The following is a 19,350-nucleotide window of genomic DNA, read 5'->3' as shown; positions in this document are numbered from 1 at the left end:
TACAAGATGTGATGATCTACCTGTACAAGATGTAACAATCTACCTGTGCATGATGTGACAATCTACCTGTACATGATGTAACAATCTACCTGTACATGATGTAACAATCTACCTGTACATGATGTGACAATCTAACTTTACATGATGTGATAATCTACCTGTACATGATGTGATTATCTACCTGTACAAGATGTGATGATCTACCTGTACAAGATGTAACAATCTACCTGTGCATGATGTGACAATCTAACTGTACATGATGTAACAATCTACCTGTACATGATGGGATAATCTACTTGTACAAGATGTGATAATCTACCTGTTAAAAAATGTGATAATCTATCTGTACAAGGTATGTGATAATCTCCCAGTACAAGATGTGTTAATCTACTTGTACAAGATGTGATAATCTACCTGTACAAAATGTGATAATCTATCTGTACAAGGGATGTGATAATCTACCTGTACAAGATGTGATAATCTACTTGTACAAGATGTGATAATCTATCTGTACAAGGGATGTGATAATCTACCTGTACATGATGTGATAATCTACTTGTACAAGATGTGATAATCTACCTGTAAAAAATGTGATAATCTATCTGTACAAGGTATGTGATAATCTCCCTCTACAAGATGTGATAATCTACTTGTACAAGATGTGATAATCTACCTGTACAAAATGTGATAATCTATCTGTACAAGGGATGTGATAATCTACCTGTACAAGATGTGATAATCTACTTGTACAAGATGTGATAATCTATCTGTACAAGGGATGTGATAATCTCCCTGTACAAGATGTGATAATCTACTTGTACAAGATGTGACGATCTACCTGTACACGATGTGATAATCTACCTGTACAAGATGTGATAATCTACCTGTACAAGATGTGATAATCTCCCTGTACAAGATGTGATCATCTACCTGTATAAGATGTGGTCATCTGCCTGTACAAGATGTGATAATCTATCTGTACTTGAAGTGATAATCTACCTTTACAAGATGTAACATTCTACATTTGCATGATGTGACAATCTACCTGTACATTATGTAACAATCTACCTGTACGTGATGTAACAATCTACCTGTACATGATGTGACAATCTACCTTTACATGATGTGATAATCTACCTGTACATGATGTGATAATCTACTTGTACATGATGTGATAATCTACCTGTATAAAATGTGATAATCTATCTGTATAACGGATGTGATAATCTCTCTGTACAAGATGTGATAATCTACTTGTACAAGATGTGATAATCTACCTGTACAAAATGTGATAATCTATCTGTACAAGGGACGTGATAGTCTACCTGTACAAGATGTGATAATCTACCTGTACAAGATGTGATAATCTACCTGTACATGATGTGACAATCTACCTGTACATGATGTGATAATCTACCTGTACAAGATGTGATAATCTACCTGTATAAAATGTGATAATCTATCTGTATAAAGGATGTGATAATCTCTCCGTACAATATGTGATAATCTACTTGTACAAGATGTGATAATCTACCTGTACAAAATGTGATAATCTATCTGTACAAGGGACGTGATAGTCTACCTGTACAAGATGTGATAATCTACCTGTACAAGATGTGATAATCTACCTGTACATGATGTGACAATCTACCTGTACATGATGTGATAATTTACCTGTACATGATGTGACGATCTACCTGTACACGATGTGATAATCTACCTGTACAAGATGTGATAATCTACCTGTACACGATGTGATAGTCTACCTGTACAAGATGTGGTCATCTGCATGTACAAGATGTGATAATTTATCTGTACTTGAAGTGATAATTTACCTGTACAAGATGTAACAATCTACCTGTACATGATGTGATAATCTACCTGTACAAGATGTGATAATCTATCTGTATAAGGGATGTGATAATCTACCTGTACAAGATGTGATATTCTACCTGTGCAAGATGTGATAATCTACCTCTACAAGATGTGATAATCTGCCTGTATAAGATGTGATAATCTACCTGTACAAGATGTGATTATCTACCTGTACAAGATGTGATAATCTACCTGTACAAGATGTGACAATCTTCCTGTACATGATGTGATAATATACCTGTTCAAGTTGAGATAATCTACCTGTACACGATGTGATAATCTACCTGTACAAGATGTGATAATCTACCTGTACAAGATGTGATAATCTACCTGTACATGATGTGATAATCTACCTGTACATGATGTGATAATCTACCTGTACAGGATGTGATGATCTACCTGTACAAGATGTAACAATCTACCTGTGCATGATGTGACAATCTACCTGTACATGATGTAACAATCTACCTGTACATGATGTAACAATCTACCTGTACATGATGTGACAAACTACCTTTACATGATGTGATAATCTACCTGTACATGATGTGATTATCTACCTGTACAAGATGTGATGATCTACCTGTACAAGATGTAACAATCTACCTGTGCATGATGTGACAATCTAACTGTACATGATGTAACAATCTACCTGTACATGATGTGATAATCTACTTGTACAAGATGTGATAATCTACCTGTAAAAAATGTGATAATCTATCTGTACAAGGTATGTGATAATCTCCCTGTACAAGATGTGTTAATCTACTTGTACAAGATGTGATAATCTACCTGTAAAAAATGTGATAATCTATCTGTACAAGGTATGTGATAATCTCCCTGTACAAGATGTGTTAATCTACTTGTACAAGATGTGATAATCTACTTGTACAAGATGTGATAATCTATCTGTACAAGGGATGTGATAATCTCCCTGTACAAGATGTGATAATCTACTTGTACAAGATGTGACGATCTACCTGTACACGATGTGATAATCTACCTGTACAAGATGTGATAATCTACCTGTACAAGATGTGATAATCTCCCTGTACAAGATGTGATCATCTACCTGTATAAGATGTGGTCATCTGCCTGTACAAGATGTGATAATCTATCTGTACTTGAAGTGATAATCTACCTTTACAAGATGTAACATTCTACATTTGCATGATGTGACAATCTACCTGTACATTATGTAACAATCTACCTGTACATGATGTGACAATCTACCTTTACATGATGTGATAATCTACCTGTACATGACGTGATAATCTACTTGTACATGATGTGATAATCTACCTGTATAAAATGTGATAATCTATCTGTATAAGGGATGTGATAATCTCTCTGTACAAGATGTGATAATCTACTTGTACAAGATGTGATAATCTACCTGTACAAAATGTGATAATCTATCTGTACAAGGGACGTGAAAGTCTACCTGTACAAGATGTGATAATCTACCTGTACAAGATGTGATAATCTACCTGTACATGATGTGACAATCTACCTGTACATGATGTGATAATCTACCTGTACAAGATGTGATAATCTACCTGTACACGATGTGATAATCTACCTGTACAAGATGTGGTCATCTGCATGTACAAGATGTGATAATTTATCTGTACTTGAAGTGATAATCTACCTGTACAATATTTAACAATCTACCTGTACATGATGTGATAATCTACCTGTACAAGATGTGATAATCTATCTGTATAAGGGATGTGATAATCTACCTGTACAAGATGTGATATTCTACCTGTGCAAGATGTGATAATCTACCTGTACAAGATGTGATAATCTGCCTGTATAAGATGTGATAATCTACCTGTTCAAGATGTGATTATCTACCTGTACAAGATGTGATAATCTACCTGTACAAGATGTGACAATGTTCCTGTACATGATGTGATAATATACCTGTACAAGTTGAGATAATCTACCTGTACACGATGTGATAATCTACCTGTACAAGATGTGATAATCTACCTGTACAAGATGTGATAATCTACCTGTACAAGATGTGATAATCTACCTGAACATGATGTGATAATCTACCTATACATGATTTGACAATCTACCTGTACACGATGTGATAACCTACCTGTACACGATGTGATAATCTACCTGTACATGATGTGATAATCTACCTGTACATCATGTGATAATCTACCTGTACAAGATGTGATGAACTTCCTGTACAAGATGTAACAATCTACCTGTACATGATGTGACAATCTACCTGTACATGATGTAACAATCTACCTGTACATGATGTAACAATCTACCTGTACATTATGTGACAATCTACCTTTACATGATGTGATAATCTAACTGTACCTGATGTGATTATCTACCTGTACAAGATGTAACAATCTACCTGTGCATGATGTGATAATCTACTTGTACAAGATGTGATAATCTACCTGTATAAAATGTGATAATCTATCTGTACAAGGTATGTGATAATCTCCCTGTACAAGATGTGATAATCTACTTGTACAAGATGTGATAATCTACTTGTACAAAATGTGATAATCTATCTGTACAAGGGATGTGATAATCTACCTGTACAAGATGTGATAATCTACTTGTACAAGATGTGATAATCTATCTGTACAAGGGATTTGATAATCTCCCTGTACAAGATGTGACGATCTACCTGTACACGATGTGATAATCTACCTGTACAAGATGTGATAATCTACCTGTACAAGATGTGATAATCTCCCTGTACAAGATGTGATCATCTACCTGTACAAGATGTGGTCATCTGCCTGTACAAGATGTGATAATCGATCTGTATTTGAAGTGATAATCTACTTGTACAAGATGTAACAATCTACCTGTACATGATGTGATAATCTACCTGTACAAGATGTGATATTCTACCTGTGCAAGATGTGATAATCTACCTGTACATGATGTGATTATCTACCTGTTCAAGATGAGATAATCTACCTGTACACGATGTGATAATCTACCTGTACAAGATGTGATAATCTACCTGTATAAGATGTGATAATCTACCTGTACAAGATGTGATAATCTACCTGTACATGATGTGATAATCTACCTGTACAAGATGTGATGATCTACCTGTACAAGATGTAACAATCTACCTGTACATGATGTGACAATCTACCTGTACATGATGTAACAATCTACCTGTACATGATGTAACAATCTACCTGTACATGATGTGACAATCTACCTGTACATGATGTAACAATCTACCTGTACATGATGTAACAATCTACCTGTACATGATGTGACAATCTACCTTTACATGATGTGATAATCTACCTTTACATGATGTGATAATCTACCTGTACAAGATGTGATAATCTACCTGTACACGATGTAACAATCTACCTGTACATGATGTGATAATCTACCTGTACAAGATTTGATAATCTACCTGTCCACGATGTGACAATCTACCTGTACATGATGTGATAATCTACCTGTACATGATGTGACAATCTACCTGTACAAGCTGTGATAATCTACCTGTACACGATGTGATAATCTACTCGTATAAGATGTGATAATCTACCTGTATAAGATGTGATAATCTATCTGTACAAGGGATGTGATAATCTACCTGTACAAGATGTGATAATCTACCTGTACAAGGTGTGATAATCTATCTGTATAAGGGATGTGATAATCTACCTATACAAGATGTGATAATCTTCCTGTACAAGATGTGATAATCTACCTGTACATCATGTAACAATCTACCTGTACAAGATGTGATAATCTACCTGTACATGATGTGATAATCTACCTCTACACGATGTGATAATCTACCTGTACAAGATGTGATAATCTACCTGTTCAAGATGTGATAATCTACCTGTACATGATGTGATTATCTACCTGTACAAGATGTAACAATTTACCTGTACATGATGTGACAATCTACCTGTACAAGATGTGATAATCTACCTGTACAAGATGTGATAATCTACCTGTACATGATGTGATAATGTACCTGTACACGATGTGATAATCTACCTGTACAAGATGTGGTCATCTGCATGTACAAGATGTGATAATTTATCTGTACTTGAAGTGATAATCTACCTGTACAAGATGTGATAATCTACCTGTACATGATATGATAATCTACCTGTACACGATGTGATAATCTACCTGTACAAGATGTGATAATCTACCTGTACATGATGTAACAATCTACCTGTACACGATGTGATTATCAACCTGTACACGATGTGACAATCTACCCTTACAAGATGTGATAATCTACCTGTACAAGATGTGATAATCTACCTGTACATGATGTGATAATCTACCTGTACACGATGTGACAATCTACCTGTACATGATGCGATAGTATACCTGTACACGATGTAACAATCTACCTGTACACGATGTGATAATCTACCTGTACAAGATGTGATAATCTACCTGTACATCATGTGATAATCTACCTGTACACGATGTGACAATCTACCTGCCCGTTCGTCGATCAGGTGGCTCGGTCAGTAGAGTGACCCTCTCGGCAGTATTGTTGGCGGTGCGAGGCGATGACTCGGCCTATCGTTCATCTGGGGCCGATAAAGTGGAACATCCACCACTGGCTCAGGGCTGTGAAATGGCAGGAAGAGCACCATGTCGGTGCTCATTTGAGACGGCAAAGCACTTTGTATTTACAGTTAAAATGCAATGATCTATGTCCAAGAGAATTGGACATTGATCGTCATTTCAGGCTATAACGGATGGCCGAGGTCGTTGCTGCGGTAAGTTGCATGGACGACGTTTTACCATTTCCCGGTATGTGACTGGAGTCGATGGGCCCCGTGTCTCACTGCGCTTAAGTTGATTTCCCCTTCGGGGCATTAGCGCGGCTACTTTTAATTTCGATAGCGGAATCAGATGACGCTCGCAAGTGGGGTGAGAAATCTCAGGCACGTCTGTCGCCGTCGCCACTAACTATTATCGCAAAACGAGCATTATTATAATAACAACAGCAACACACAGTCCCGTATCAATCCACTGCTCCGGACGAAGGACCTCACGCTGTGTCGATCGTGGGGGTTTCTCGAGCCAATTTCAGTGCCCGGCCGATGAAGGGAGGCAGTGAACCGGATCGGATCACGTGTTGACGATGCCTGGCCGTAGTCGGGGATCGAAAAGCAGTTCGCTTACCATTGAGCCACATCCATACATTAAAAATAAAACAATTTAGTTACCATGGAAAGACTCTTTTTTTTGTTTTCAAGAGGGTGCTGCTACATTGGGATGTAGGGACAAATTCCATCGTGGGTGGTCGGGGGAGGAAACCACACGACCCTCCGCACAGCTTGATTCAAGAATGCATTGACGTAGTGCAATCTCCAAGCCGCCTTCTAGCCTGACCCTACACCACCTGGTATTCCCATACAGTCTACCGTCAAAGTACTAACCAGGTTCCAACCTGCTGCTTACCATCCGAGATGCGATGAGGCCGAGCGCATTCCGGCTGCTGTGTCACGGGCGCGTCGATCAACCAGACCTTTTGTGTACAGCATACACATGTCGTGTGTGCGAGTCTGTGTTCGTCTGTGTGTGTGTTTGTGTAGGGAGCGGTGGCGCAGTGGTTAGCGCAGTGCTGCAAACTCGGTGACCCTACTCACGGCCAACACCTGTGACAATTATCTTAACCGATCCTGGGGCTCCTCTAGGTCGATTTAGCGTTAAATGAGTACCTGGTGTTATGTAGGTAGGGGGTGGTGCTGGCCACACACCCCCTCGTATGCCATTCCGGCCTTCATCGGTGCTCGCTACCAGCACTTGCCCCCTGCGGTCGAGCAAGGTCACGCGGGTGGGGTGGGGGTCTGTGTGTCCTGTGTTCACAATGGCTCGATAGCTGGATAGGGAGCGGCAGTGTAGTGGTTAGCGCGCTGCGCTACGAACCCGGCCAACCTGAGTTTGATTCCCGCTCACGGCCATCACTCAGTGAACGATTACGTGAACATGGTCCTGTGCCGCATCACCGAGGTCGACTCAGCCTCAAATCAGTACCTGGTGCGGTGTGTAAACATCGCCACTGGGTAGACAAAGGCGGCCAGGCGTGGTGCTGGCCACCCCATCGCCCTCGTGTGCATTGGCCGGACTTCATAGGTGCTGCTCGCTAACAGCACTTGCTCCAAAAGTCTGCGAAGGCTGTACGGGGGATCTTTGTATTTGATAGATGCATGGGCATGGTTCGCTGATGAGACTGTGTGAGGGTGAAACCCGCGCCCATGTCTAACATTCTACCGGCGATGTCTTTATCTGGGCAGATTATTGACGGGGCGTTCGCACTCGATCTCACATCGTATACGTCGTTGGGTGTGTGAACTGTTGCGCACGATGTTCAGCGTAATGACGTAATCATATAATCCCGAATATGTTTATTCCTCAAAGCGTTTTACGTGTATTCAGGTCATCACGTGTTCTGATACAATCATGAATAATGCATGTATAGAGTAGCACAAATTACAGTTTACTGCGAAATAGTTATATATGGCTAATTTGCATCTAACCTTTTACATGCTGAGTGTTCAACGCAGTTTCCAAAGATTTTCCAAATATTCATTGTAATAAAAATGCATGTTAAAATATTAATTTGTATAATTATTGCGTTCATGTTTTGTATAATATTATACGAGGACTTTACACCAATAACAAACGGTCATGTTTGAAATAAAACACACGTAGATTGATATGTATAGGAGCGATCCATTTATAGATACCCCGTTAAAATAATATAGACAGATGATAGAGAAGCCTACATTTTAATTTCCAAGCCTCTCCACGTCTCCTTGCTCCGCCAATATCAATGCACGCGTCAAACCAAGGAACAAGTCTCCCCAGTAGGGTACCGAGAAACGGCGTGCACAAAGTTTAGCCACCTGTTGAGAATAAAGTGGGGTCATAATAACGCAGTGTGGTATATATTAATGGATCACCATCAATATGTATATTTGCATAATGCACACACAGTATGAAAAAAAATAAGAAGAGGTTTTAACCGTTCTGGCAAGAAAACAATTATTACAATGTTCAAATACCAAATAGATACCTTTTGCGAGGAATCAAGTCTCCTTTAATCACACGTTCTTGTGGTGAACATGCTCTGATAATATATATATAAACATTGCCTGTGAATGGACCCATGACACACACACACACAGATTGTGCCGGCTATCTTCTTCGGTGGTAATAATTCAACTTAGCATCGGTAGAATTTAAATGCCAGGGAAATGTAACAACGTAACAATATTCTTGACTTGAAGCTTTCGTGACTGCAGGAATTAATACTCTTTGGTTCTTTCCGTAAAGTCACGTGGGTAGAAATAAAATAATAATAATAGATCAAGACGTTTCGATCGCAACAACAAGCGACCGTCTTCAGGTGAAAGGTCGTGATCCCACCCCCTCGTGTGCCGTTCCAGCCTTAATAGGCGCTCGCTAACAGCACTCGCCCCAACAGTCGGTTAAGGCTCTACGGGGGATATTTGTGTCTGTATAGCTCACGATAATTAGTTGACAGCCCCTCGTCAATCCACTGCTGGATGAAGGCCTCCACGTGCCACGTTGATCCGTGCAGGGGATGTCTTGAGCTACAGCGCCACGCTGGTCAATGCGCGTTGTTAAAGGTGAGGAGAGGGTGGAAGGTTGTAAGATCGTTTCGATATAACTCACCAAAGATGTTGGCCATCGCTAGCAATGTAACTCGCGTGCTAACCTGGTCTAGTTATGCGCATTGTGCATTGCGTAACGTATGGATGTAACGGTAACATTGTGAAGATCGTCACGTGGAGATCACGGTACATTACGAAGATTACCGGTACGTTCCCACTAATCCCAAACGTGAACGTATACGCCCGTGCGGTTACGGTGGTTAGCGAGCGCATTGTGTGAAGATTACGCGGCTTTCACAATGAACTCGAAAGTCTCTGTCGCAGGTGCCTCTGCATTCGCGATATTTCACCGACAGTACACGCGCACAGTCTATACATATTGTATCGCGCGGGGTGGAGCGGTGGTGTAGTGGTTGGCGCACCGACCTAAGGAACCTGGTAACTTCAGCTCGAATCCCGACCACGGCGAACATCAGTGGCGAGTGATTATGTTTGTGTCGTCTGAACTGTTCCTGGCAACGCTATACCCGCTTCTCCAACACGCACTGACCGTTGTGGGGAAGTATGGTCAAACACCCCCCCCCCCGCTCACACGACCGATACGGCGTGGGGGGGGCCTTCATCTAGCATCGCGTTGAACAAATTCCTGCACATTACTAACGGTAATAGCTATTAAAAATCACTATTATAGAAAATATTTCTAGGCGATTACATTTGTGAACGTCCTTACATTTTGCTTTCATAATGTATTCGTAAGGCGGTGTTGTTTTCAAACCTATGAATACGTAAACGCTAATACGCATTCGTCACTTTGATTTCAACGCTGAAGGCACATTGTTATATTAGCTTAGGTATAACTAACATCATATTATGATTTAGACAATGCACAACTTGTTACCTATCTGGTCTATATCATAACAGAATACTAAAAATAAAGCGGTGTTTTTTTTTTAGCCGCTTACGAGATGAAGAGAAAATCCCGACGTTTCTGCCTAGTGGCCCTTTTCAGGAAGAAAAAAGACCCGTGTAGAAATATGTATGCCCCCCTCCCCCCCGCATGAGAGAGATGGAAGCGATGAAATGAACTGGTGAGCAGGAGAATGATTATATAATGATTATTGAATCGCGAGACCGTGAGCGGTGACATCGACTTGTGTGGGGGGGGGGGGGGTGTGATTATTGCTATGTATACAAACATGTGCGCGTTTGTATGTATCCACGTGTCATGTGCGTGGGTGTGTGCATGTGTTGTTTGCAGTGTAGTGGTTAGCGCACGACGCGACGAATCCGGTGACCACTGGGGAGACAAAGGCGGCCGGGCGTGTTGTTGCCCACCAACACCACCAGCGCAACCCCCCCCCCCGCCCCAACCTCGTGTACCTTTAACAGTACTTGCCCCAGAAGCCTGTGTGGGCTACACAAAGAACCTTTGTCTTTGTATATGTTACGTACGTATATATATAAAGTGTGTAGTGTTGTCTGTGTAGTGTGTGTATGCGTGTGCTTTGTGTGTGCTGTGTCCTGAGTATTATCAAGTGCGAGTACTGTTGTGTGTATTTGTTTATTGTTAATATATCGAGGTTGTGTTTTGTGTTTGTATTTACGTGTGTAAATTATATTCACGTGGTTGTGTGTAAGTGTTTTTTTGTTGGGTGTGTATATGTGTTTGGTTTGTGGGTGTGTGAATGTGTGTATACATGTTTTTATACTTTGTGTGTTTTGTGTGCATTGTCCTTGTGCTGTGCGTTTCTGTATGCATGCATACGAATGTGCTCTGACAGTATTTAAGAGGTGTATTGTGTGTGTATTTTTATGTATATATGTTAAGCGTATATGTGTGCGCTTTGTAAGTATATTTGTATGTGTACATGTATAGTGTGTGTTTCGTGTCTGTATTCACGTCTCTGAATTGTATTTATGTGGCTATTGTGCCTATGCGTCTGTGTTAGGTGTGTGTGTATATAATAGGTGTGTTGTGTGTGGGGGGAGTTGTTGTGTAACTGTTAGCGGGCTGCGCTACAAACCCGGCCCCTGAGTTCGATTCCAGCTCACGGCCAACAACCAGTGGCGATTATCTGAACCGGTACTGGCCCCCCTCCAAGTCGACACGGCCTTCATAGGTGCTTGCCAACATCACTTGTCCCAAACGTCTACTAAGGCTATACGGGGAATCTTTGTCTTAGTTGTGTGTAATCCATGTGAATGTGGGTTTGTGTGTGTTTTGTAGTTTGTAGCATGTATGTAGTGCAACGTTGAGTGGTGACCAGAGTTGGAATCTCGAAAAGTATTATACACCAGCCTGACTGCCGATGATATCCAAATAGTTTGAAACTCGTCCAGAGTAGCATCAACAAAAAAAATCTGCTGCCTGAATAAATAAGCATCTATGCCATTAAATATGCATCTGGACTAACATATTTGGTTTCATACGTGGAGACACTAAACGGAGTTTAACCATAACTCATGAGTTTGTACTCAGACGCATAGGTATGTACATCATCATTCAGGCGATCTGATCAATAGACCTTGTTAGATCAGCGTGTGTGTGTGCAGCACGCTCAACTGACACATACAGCCTGAGCAGACTTAGTTGCTATTCGCGAGCACCTATGAAGGCCTGCAGACGACACGTACACACACACACACAGAACTAACGTCGCTTGTTTAGCCCTGTTTATACTCTGCTGTTAGCGGGCACCCATGTCACACACTGCCACACGTAACTCTTTCACGCGCATATGGCCCACTTTTACAAACACGTTCTACCTCTTACACTTACACGCCCCAATACGTACCGCCAACGCACTCTTACAAAAAGAAACATCCTGACAGACACAAACCTAGAGAGAATGATACGTATCGCCCGTAACAGACCGTTGGGGCAAGTTCTGTGAGCGAGAATATACGAAGGCCGACACGACACACGCCAGACCGCCTTGTCTCCCCCTGGGTCGAGATATTTACCGAGGGGAGGCGCGTGACCGGTTCGAATATTCGCCACTATTATTGGTCGTGAGCTGGAATCGAACTCGTGTCGCCGGCTTTGTAGCGCCACAAACGCTACACTACTGCTCCCCACATACAACAACAACACCTTAGTGGCGGTGACGTCAACACGGCGCTTGTGCCAGGCTACGTGCACGTTGAGGCCGGCAAGAGGTCACGGGGCAGACCCAGGTCGCCATGGGTGGACTGATTGAGATGACTGGCTCGTTGCACCACCTGTGCCCCCTACGTTACCCACATACACTCACCTACACTCATACACATCCACACCCTCACTCGGACACGCCCTCATGTTTACACAAGCAGACCCCCCCCCCCCCCCTTTACCACACATACACACTCAACACTAACACTTCTTCGCTCACACTCACATCACAACAGCAGCTGTCATTCGCCACTAAGTGGCGACGAAGTCACCACGGCGCGTGTGCCAGGCTAGGTGCGCTTTAAGGCCACGTGAAATGTCGAGTGCTCGATGGCAGGAGGTCACGGGCCAGACCCTAGGTGCCATGGGTCGGCTGACTGAGATGACTTATATGTGCACCAACTGTACTCCCCACTGTGCGAACTCGCGATATCTAGCCGCACGGCCCTCCGCTCGTTGTTGTGAGTGCCACTTCTCTACCCTCCGCTATTGTTGGAGGGTGACTGCCTCTAACTGACCAGTAATGTCCTTCACGAAGCCTCCTCGATAGAAGCCGATTTTTACACCGCTGATACCAGTCATCGGCAGGTCTAATCAGCTCCACATCCTCCTGTACACATCAATCAATCTCTTCTCCAGCCCGTGCCGCGCCCGTTTAGCACCCTCTATCTGGCCAAACATAAGCTGCTTGGGTATACAGTGGCTGGGCATGCGGACAACATGACCCAGCCAACGCAGCCTCTCTTGCCGGAGCAGCTCACTGATGGGACAATGTCCAAGGATTTGTAAGCTCCTCACACAATCCGGCCTGTTTAAAGCCAGGATGGATCGTCGGCAGGCCAGCCTGAATGTTTAAAACTGGCACGTTTTGCAAGCATATAGATAGGAGGGCATAACTGTGACCAAGTAGACCCAAAACTTTGCGTGAAGCAATAGGCCAGGTAGTTTCCACGCTGAGTTACGAAGCTGATGCAAACATAATGCTGCTCAACTGATTCGGAGTACGATCTCTGCTGCCAAACAAGAGCTAGTCAAAAGGACACTGCCCAGGTAAGGACACTTGTCCACTCTCTCCACAACTGTTCCATAACTCATTGGGAGTTGAAAGAGTGGAGCATTTGATGACACAAAATATCCACGCAGGTGCTTCGTGTTGGTGGGGTTGATATTAAAGCCCCATCTCTTCGTGACTCGCTCCAGGTTTAGCAGCAGAGCCTCCAACTAATTCTCAGAGTGAGCAGCAATCACCAGATCATCAGCATACATAACATGGTTGACCAATAGGGAACCATCCCTGGACTGCACCCGGGCATCGATCAGCCTCCCACTATGTCTGTACCAAATAAAATAAAAAGTCCTCTGCTACAGCCATGGAATGTTTCTCGAACTACGTGGTTGAAAAATGTATTAATTAGTTTAGGAGCCTGATGACATCCCTGTCGCACCCCAAGGTAAACAGGGAATGTGTGGGACTCCCAGCCAACCAGCTTTACTGGGTCTGCTCGCATCATAAAGTTTTTTATTGATTGTGAGCAGAATCATGGACCCTGAAAGCACGCAGAACAACCCACAGCCATGGCATATTGATCGTAGCATACGCCTTGACCAGATCAATAAAGCAGAGATGTAGGCCCCATTGTAATTCCCTATAGCTCTGCTGTAGCAGACGGACAGAAAATATGGCATCCATACAGGACTGCCCAGGCCTAAAATCCCACTGGGGCTCTGCACGCCTCTCCTGAGCATGTCTGGGAGATGCTCCAGTAGTTGTTACAATCAGTACGGTCCCCCTCTTTAAGAAGGAGGACATCCTTCCAATCCTGCATAGCCTGTCCTGTGGTGAAGACTGGTGTAATGATGTCATATAGGGCACTCTGCAAACAAACGCCACCCTCTCTCAGCATTTCGCTTGGGAGGTCATCTCTGCCTGGCGATGTTCCTGGTCTCAAACACTGGCTCGCTCCTGGTACTTCCTGAACAGATGACACCTCAGCCAGCTATTTATTCCAATATTTGAGACACTGCAGCCCCAGCAGGGACATCCCCACCTTAACGCGTGATGTTATCTGAGCTTAGGGGTTTGCCCTACCCCAAGATCTCACATAAATACTCATAAAACCTGCAGAGTTGTTCCTGGGGGTCGGAGATCATATCACTATTATTTCCCTTAAGCATGGTAATAGGGATGGCGCTGCAAGTTACTTTTAGATGTCATTAAAGAGTTAATCGTTGTCGTGATCTACTGAAGCATTTACCACCTCCTCTTGTAAACCACCACCACTCATCCTCGCAGAGCCGGACGGCTCTACGAAACTCTGAGCCAAGGCTGTCATAAGCCTCCTCATTCTTCGACGTGGGATGATGTAATCGGTGGGAGCTAACCGGAACACCTCCATCTTTCACGGTTTCTGTGGAACTCTGGGCTGCATGAACCATAGTTCTAAACTTAAAGCTTTCGTGACTGCAGGAATTCATATTCTTTGGGTCTTTCCGTAAAGTTATCTTTCGAAGCTAACCCCCCTTTTCCTGATGACGACCGCTTGTGTTGTGATCGAAACGTCGTCGTTTTTTGTTATATTTTTTGTTATTTTCTTTAAACCTATCTTCATGACTTTACCGAAAGACCCGAAGAATACATAGTTCTAAACCTCACCCATTTGCTCTAAGCATCAGGAGAAGGGGTGGGGGGCGATGCCAACCCCAGCTGAATACTCACTTGCAACTTTCATCAACTAGTTGAGACCAGGCCACAGTGGGTTTGAATGGGGTCCTAGGTGGACACCACAGTAGAAGAATGGCAGGTGCATCTTACAGATGACAAGCCGATGATGACTGGGCTAACCAGCTCCACGGGAGGTTCTGGTATCAAGGACAAGGGCCTGCATCCGTTGTTCGATCACTATGTAGTCAAGCAGATGTTCTTGCTTGGACGAGGCGTGCATCTATGATGGTGTGTGGACGGCATATTGATGATTACAAGCCCATGGCCTGTACAGAAGACTAGCAGTGTCCTACTATTATTGAGCTGATCTGGCCCATGCCTTCCAATCACTCCAGCCCAGGTGGCTATTTTATGACCTGCTTGGACATTAAAGTCATCCAATATGATAACTCCACCCTGTGGGGTCACTTTAGCTAGCACCTGTGTCAGGAGGCTATTCATCAGCCAGACGTCATGGACGCCTGTCCTCCTCGGGCCTCTACACAAGCTTAGTTTGATATTTAATTCGTGGTTTTCTGTATAGAGGCTTACTGCGCCAGGAAGGTCCTTTCACCCAATAGCAATGCTCACAGCCACCACAGCGTTACCGATCTGCAGCCACTGAGGAGGCCGAGGTTGTTTTGCCACCCCTTACACGTAAAGGCAAAGATTCTCCATATAACCTGTAACAGACTGTTGGGGCAAGTGCTGTTAGCGAGCACCTATGAAGGCCGGAACGATACACGAGGGGGTGGGTGGCAAGAACCACGCCCGATCGCCTTTGTCTCCCCAGTGGCGATGTTAACACACCGCACCAGGTACTCATTTGAGGCTGAGTCGACCTAGGGGAGGCCCAGGACCGGTTCAGATAATCGTCATTGGTGTTAGCCGTGAGCGGGAATCGAACCAGGGTCGCCAGGTTCGTAGCGCAGCGCGCTAACCGCTACACTACCGCTCCCCACACACACACACACAAGCACCCACACACACACGCACCCACACACACACGCACCCACACACACACGCACCCACACACACACGCGCCTACACACACACGCGCCTACACACGCGCGCGCCTACACACACGCACCCACACACACACGCACCTACCCACACGCGCACCCACACACACACGCACCCACACACACACGCACCCACACACACACGCACCCACACACACACGCACCCACACACACACACACCCACACACACACGCACCCACACACACACACACACCCACACACACACGCACCCACACACACACGCACCCACACACACACGCACCTACACACACGCGCACCTACACACACACGCGCCCACACACACACGCACCTACACACACACGCGCCCACACACACACGCACCCACACACACACGCACCCACACACACACGCACCCACACACACACGCGCCCACACACACACGCACCTACACACACACGCGCCCACACACACACGCACCCACACACACACGCACCCACACACACACGCACCCACACACACACGCACCCACACACGCCCCCACACACACACGCCCCCACACACACACGCACCCACACACACACGCACCCACACACACACACACCCACACACACACACACACCCACACACACACACACCCACACACACACACACGTGAGCACGCACCCACACACACCCCCACACACACACACACACCACACGCACCCACACACACACGCCCCCACACACACACGCACCCACACACACACACACCCAAACACACACACACCCACACACACACACACCCACACACACACCCACACACACACACACCCACACACACACACACCCACACACACACACACCCACACACACACACACACACGTGAGCACGCACCCACACACACACCCACACACACACACCACACGCACCCACACACACACGCCCCCACACACACACGCACCCACACACACACACACCCACACACACACACACCCACACACACACACACCCACACACACACACACCCACACACACACACACCCACACACACACACACCCACACACACACACACACGTGAGCACGCACCCACACACACACACCACACGCACCCACACACACACGCCCCCACACACACACGCACCCACACACACACACACCCACACACACACACACCCACACACACACACACACCCACACACACACACACCCACACACACACACACCCACACACACACACACCCACACACACGTGAGCACGCACTGCTGCCCCTGACGCGCGCTCTTCTCTCGCCGCCGCGTCGCCGTGGCGCACGCGGGGGCGGCACTGCAGACGCCAAGGGCGCCATCCGCGAACTCGTGCTGCCCAAGGGGTTGGACCTGGAGCGGCCCAAGAGGACCCGCACATCCTTCACGGCCGAGCAGCTCTATCGACTCGAGTGCGAGTTCCAGCGCTGCCAGTACCTGGTGGGCAGGGAGCGCACGGAGCTAGCGCGCCAGCTCAACCTGTCCGAGACTCAGGTGCGTGCTCCGCTTCTTCGCACCCACCGAGAAACGGGAATTATTGCGGCGTGTGGCTGGGGTTGTGGACCACGTGTGTGTGTGTGTGGTACGTGGGGAGCGGTAGTGTATCGGTTAGCGCGCTGCGCTACGGACCTGGAAACCCCTGTTCGATTGCCGCTCACGGCCAACACCAGTGACGATTATCTGAACCGGTCCTGGGCCTCCTCCACTACGTCGACTCAACCTCAAATTAGTACCTGGTGCGGTGCGTAAACGTCTCCACTAGGGATACAACGGCGGCCGGGCGTGGTGCTGGCTACCCACAATTCTAGCCTTTAAAGGTGCTCGCTAACAGCACTTGCCCAACAGTCGGTTAAGGCTATACTGGGGGATCTTTGTCTTTTGGTATGAGGATAATAGTAATGTAATAATCGTCACCATTGTTGCCATTATTGTGGTCGTCGCCATAATCAAAACCATAATCACCGTCGCAAGCTCCATGAACACAAACATTATTCATAATAAAGGTTTTTGGGTTAGATCGCGTTTATTTATAAATGTGTCGTAACCCTCCACCACCCCACACGGCCAATCAGCAAAAAAAGTGTCACGTTGACAAAAGACAAATAATTCACTCTTCAACACACCGGTGGGCTAAAGTAGTGAATTATTTGTCTTTTGTCAACGTGACACTTTTTTGCTGATTGGCCGTGTCGGGTGGTGGAGGGTTACGACACATTTATAAATAAACGCGATCTAACCCAAAAACCTTTATTATCAATAATATTGGTCGCGAAAGCCTACGTGTTAAACTGACAAACATTATTATAATAATTACTCATTTATCCAGCCACACTGAGCCTTGTGACTCTTTTTTTGTTCAGTTGTGTTCCTGCATTGGGGTTTTATTCGAAGATGTCTGTCAATTAATGACGCGTGTTTATACGTGCGGGAGGAAACCGGAGCACTCGGAGGAAATTCACACGCGCGAGGGGGCAACGCTCTATCCACCCTTCTCCCCGTAACGATGGAAAAAGATGGCGATTAGTCCACTTGCTGCACTGCGTTCTCCTGGCAAGCCAGGGTGTGGCACTTCATCGACGCCCACGGGAAAAGGAGTTTCACAACGTTAGTGTGATCCTCCAATCTTTACTGCTTCCAAGTGCTGGATTATAGACCACTTGCATAGCCACCACCGCCCAGCATTATGGTCATCATCATCATCATCCAAAAAAATCAACATCATCACCGTCATCGCCATGACCACCATCGCCAAATATCATTGCCATCATCGCCACCATCACATGGATCATCAACGTGTACATGAAAGTCGGATCGGGGGACAATGACGTAGTCTGCCGTGTTCTGTGGTATGAGTGTCAAATACGGCATGGACTGTGAGTTAGTCCTCGAATTAAGTTGCGTGTAGTCTCAGGCAGTGATTCTCAACCGGGGGTACGCAGACCTCTCGGGATACGTGGCAATGTTCCAGTGGGTACGTGAGGTGACTTAT

The 19,350-nt window shown here is 45.1% G+C and overlaps 1 protein-coding gene across 1 annotated transcript in view; it reads left to right on the top strand.

The window, feature by feature from the left end:
- Positions 1 to 19,350, top strand: part of LOC116940569 (ventral anterior homeobox 1b-like) — a 78,085-nt gene that overhangs the window by 43,444 nt on the left and 15,291 nt on the right. The window contains exon 2 of the mRNA XM_032950545.2: positions 17,668 to 17,855. Coding sequence (XP_032806436.1) covers positions 17,668 to 17,855 — 188 coding nt within the window. The remainder of the gene's footprint in view (positions 1 to 17,667; positions 17,856 to 19,350) is intronic.

Source organism: Petromyzon marinus, chromosome 9, assembly GCF_048934315.1.
Source record: "Petromyzon marinus isolate PM22_M1 ecotype Great Lakes invasive population chromosome 9, UKy_Petmar_22M1.pri1.0, whole genome shotgun sequence".
Taxonomy (NCBI): Eukaryota; Metazoa; Chordata; class Hyperoartia; order Petromyzontiformes; family Petromyzontidae; genus Petromyzon; species Petromyzon marinus.
Note: the sequence above shows the minus strand (reverse complement) of the source record. Positions and strands in the feature narration are given on the sequence as shown.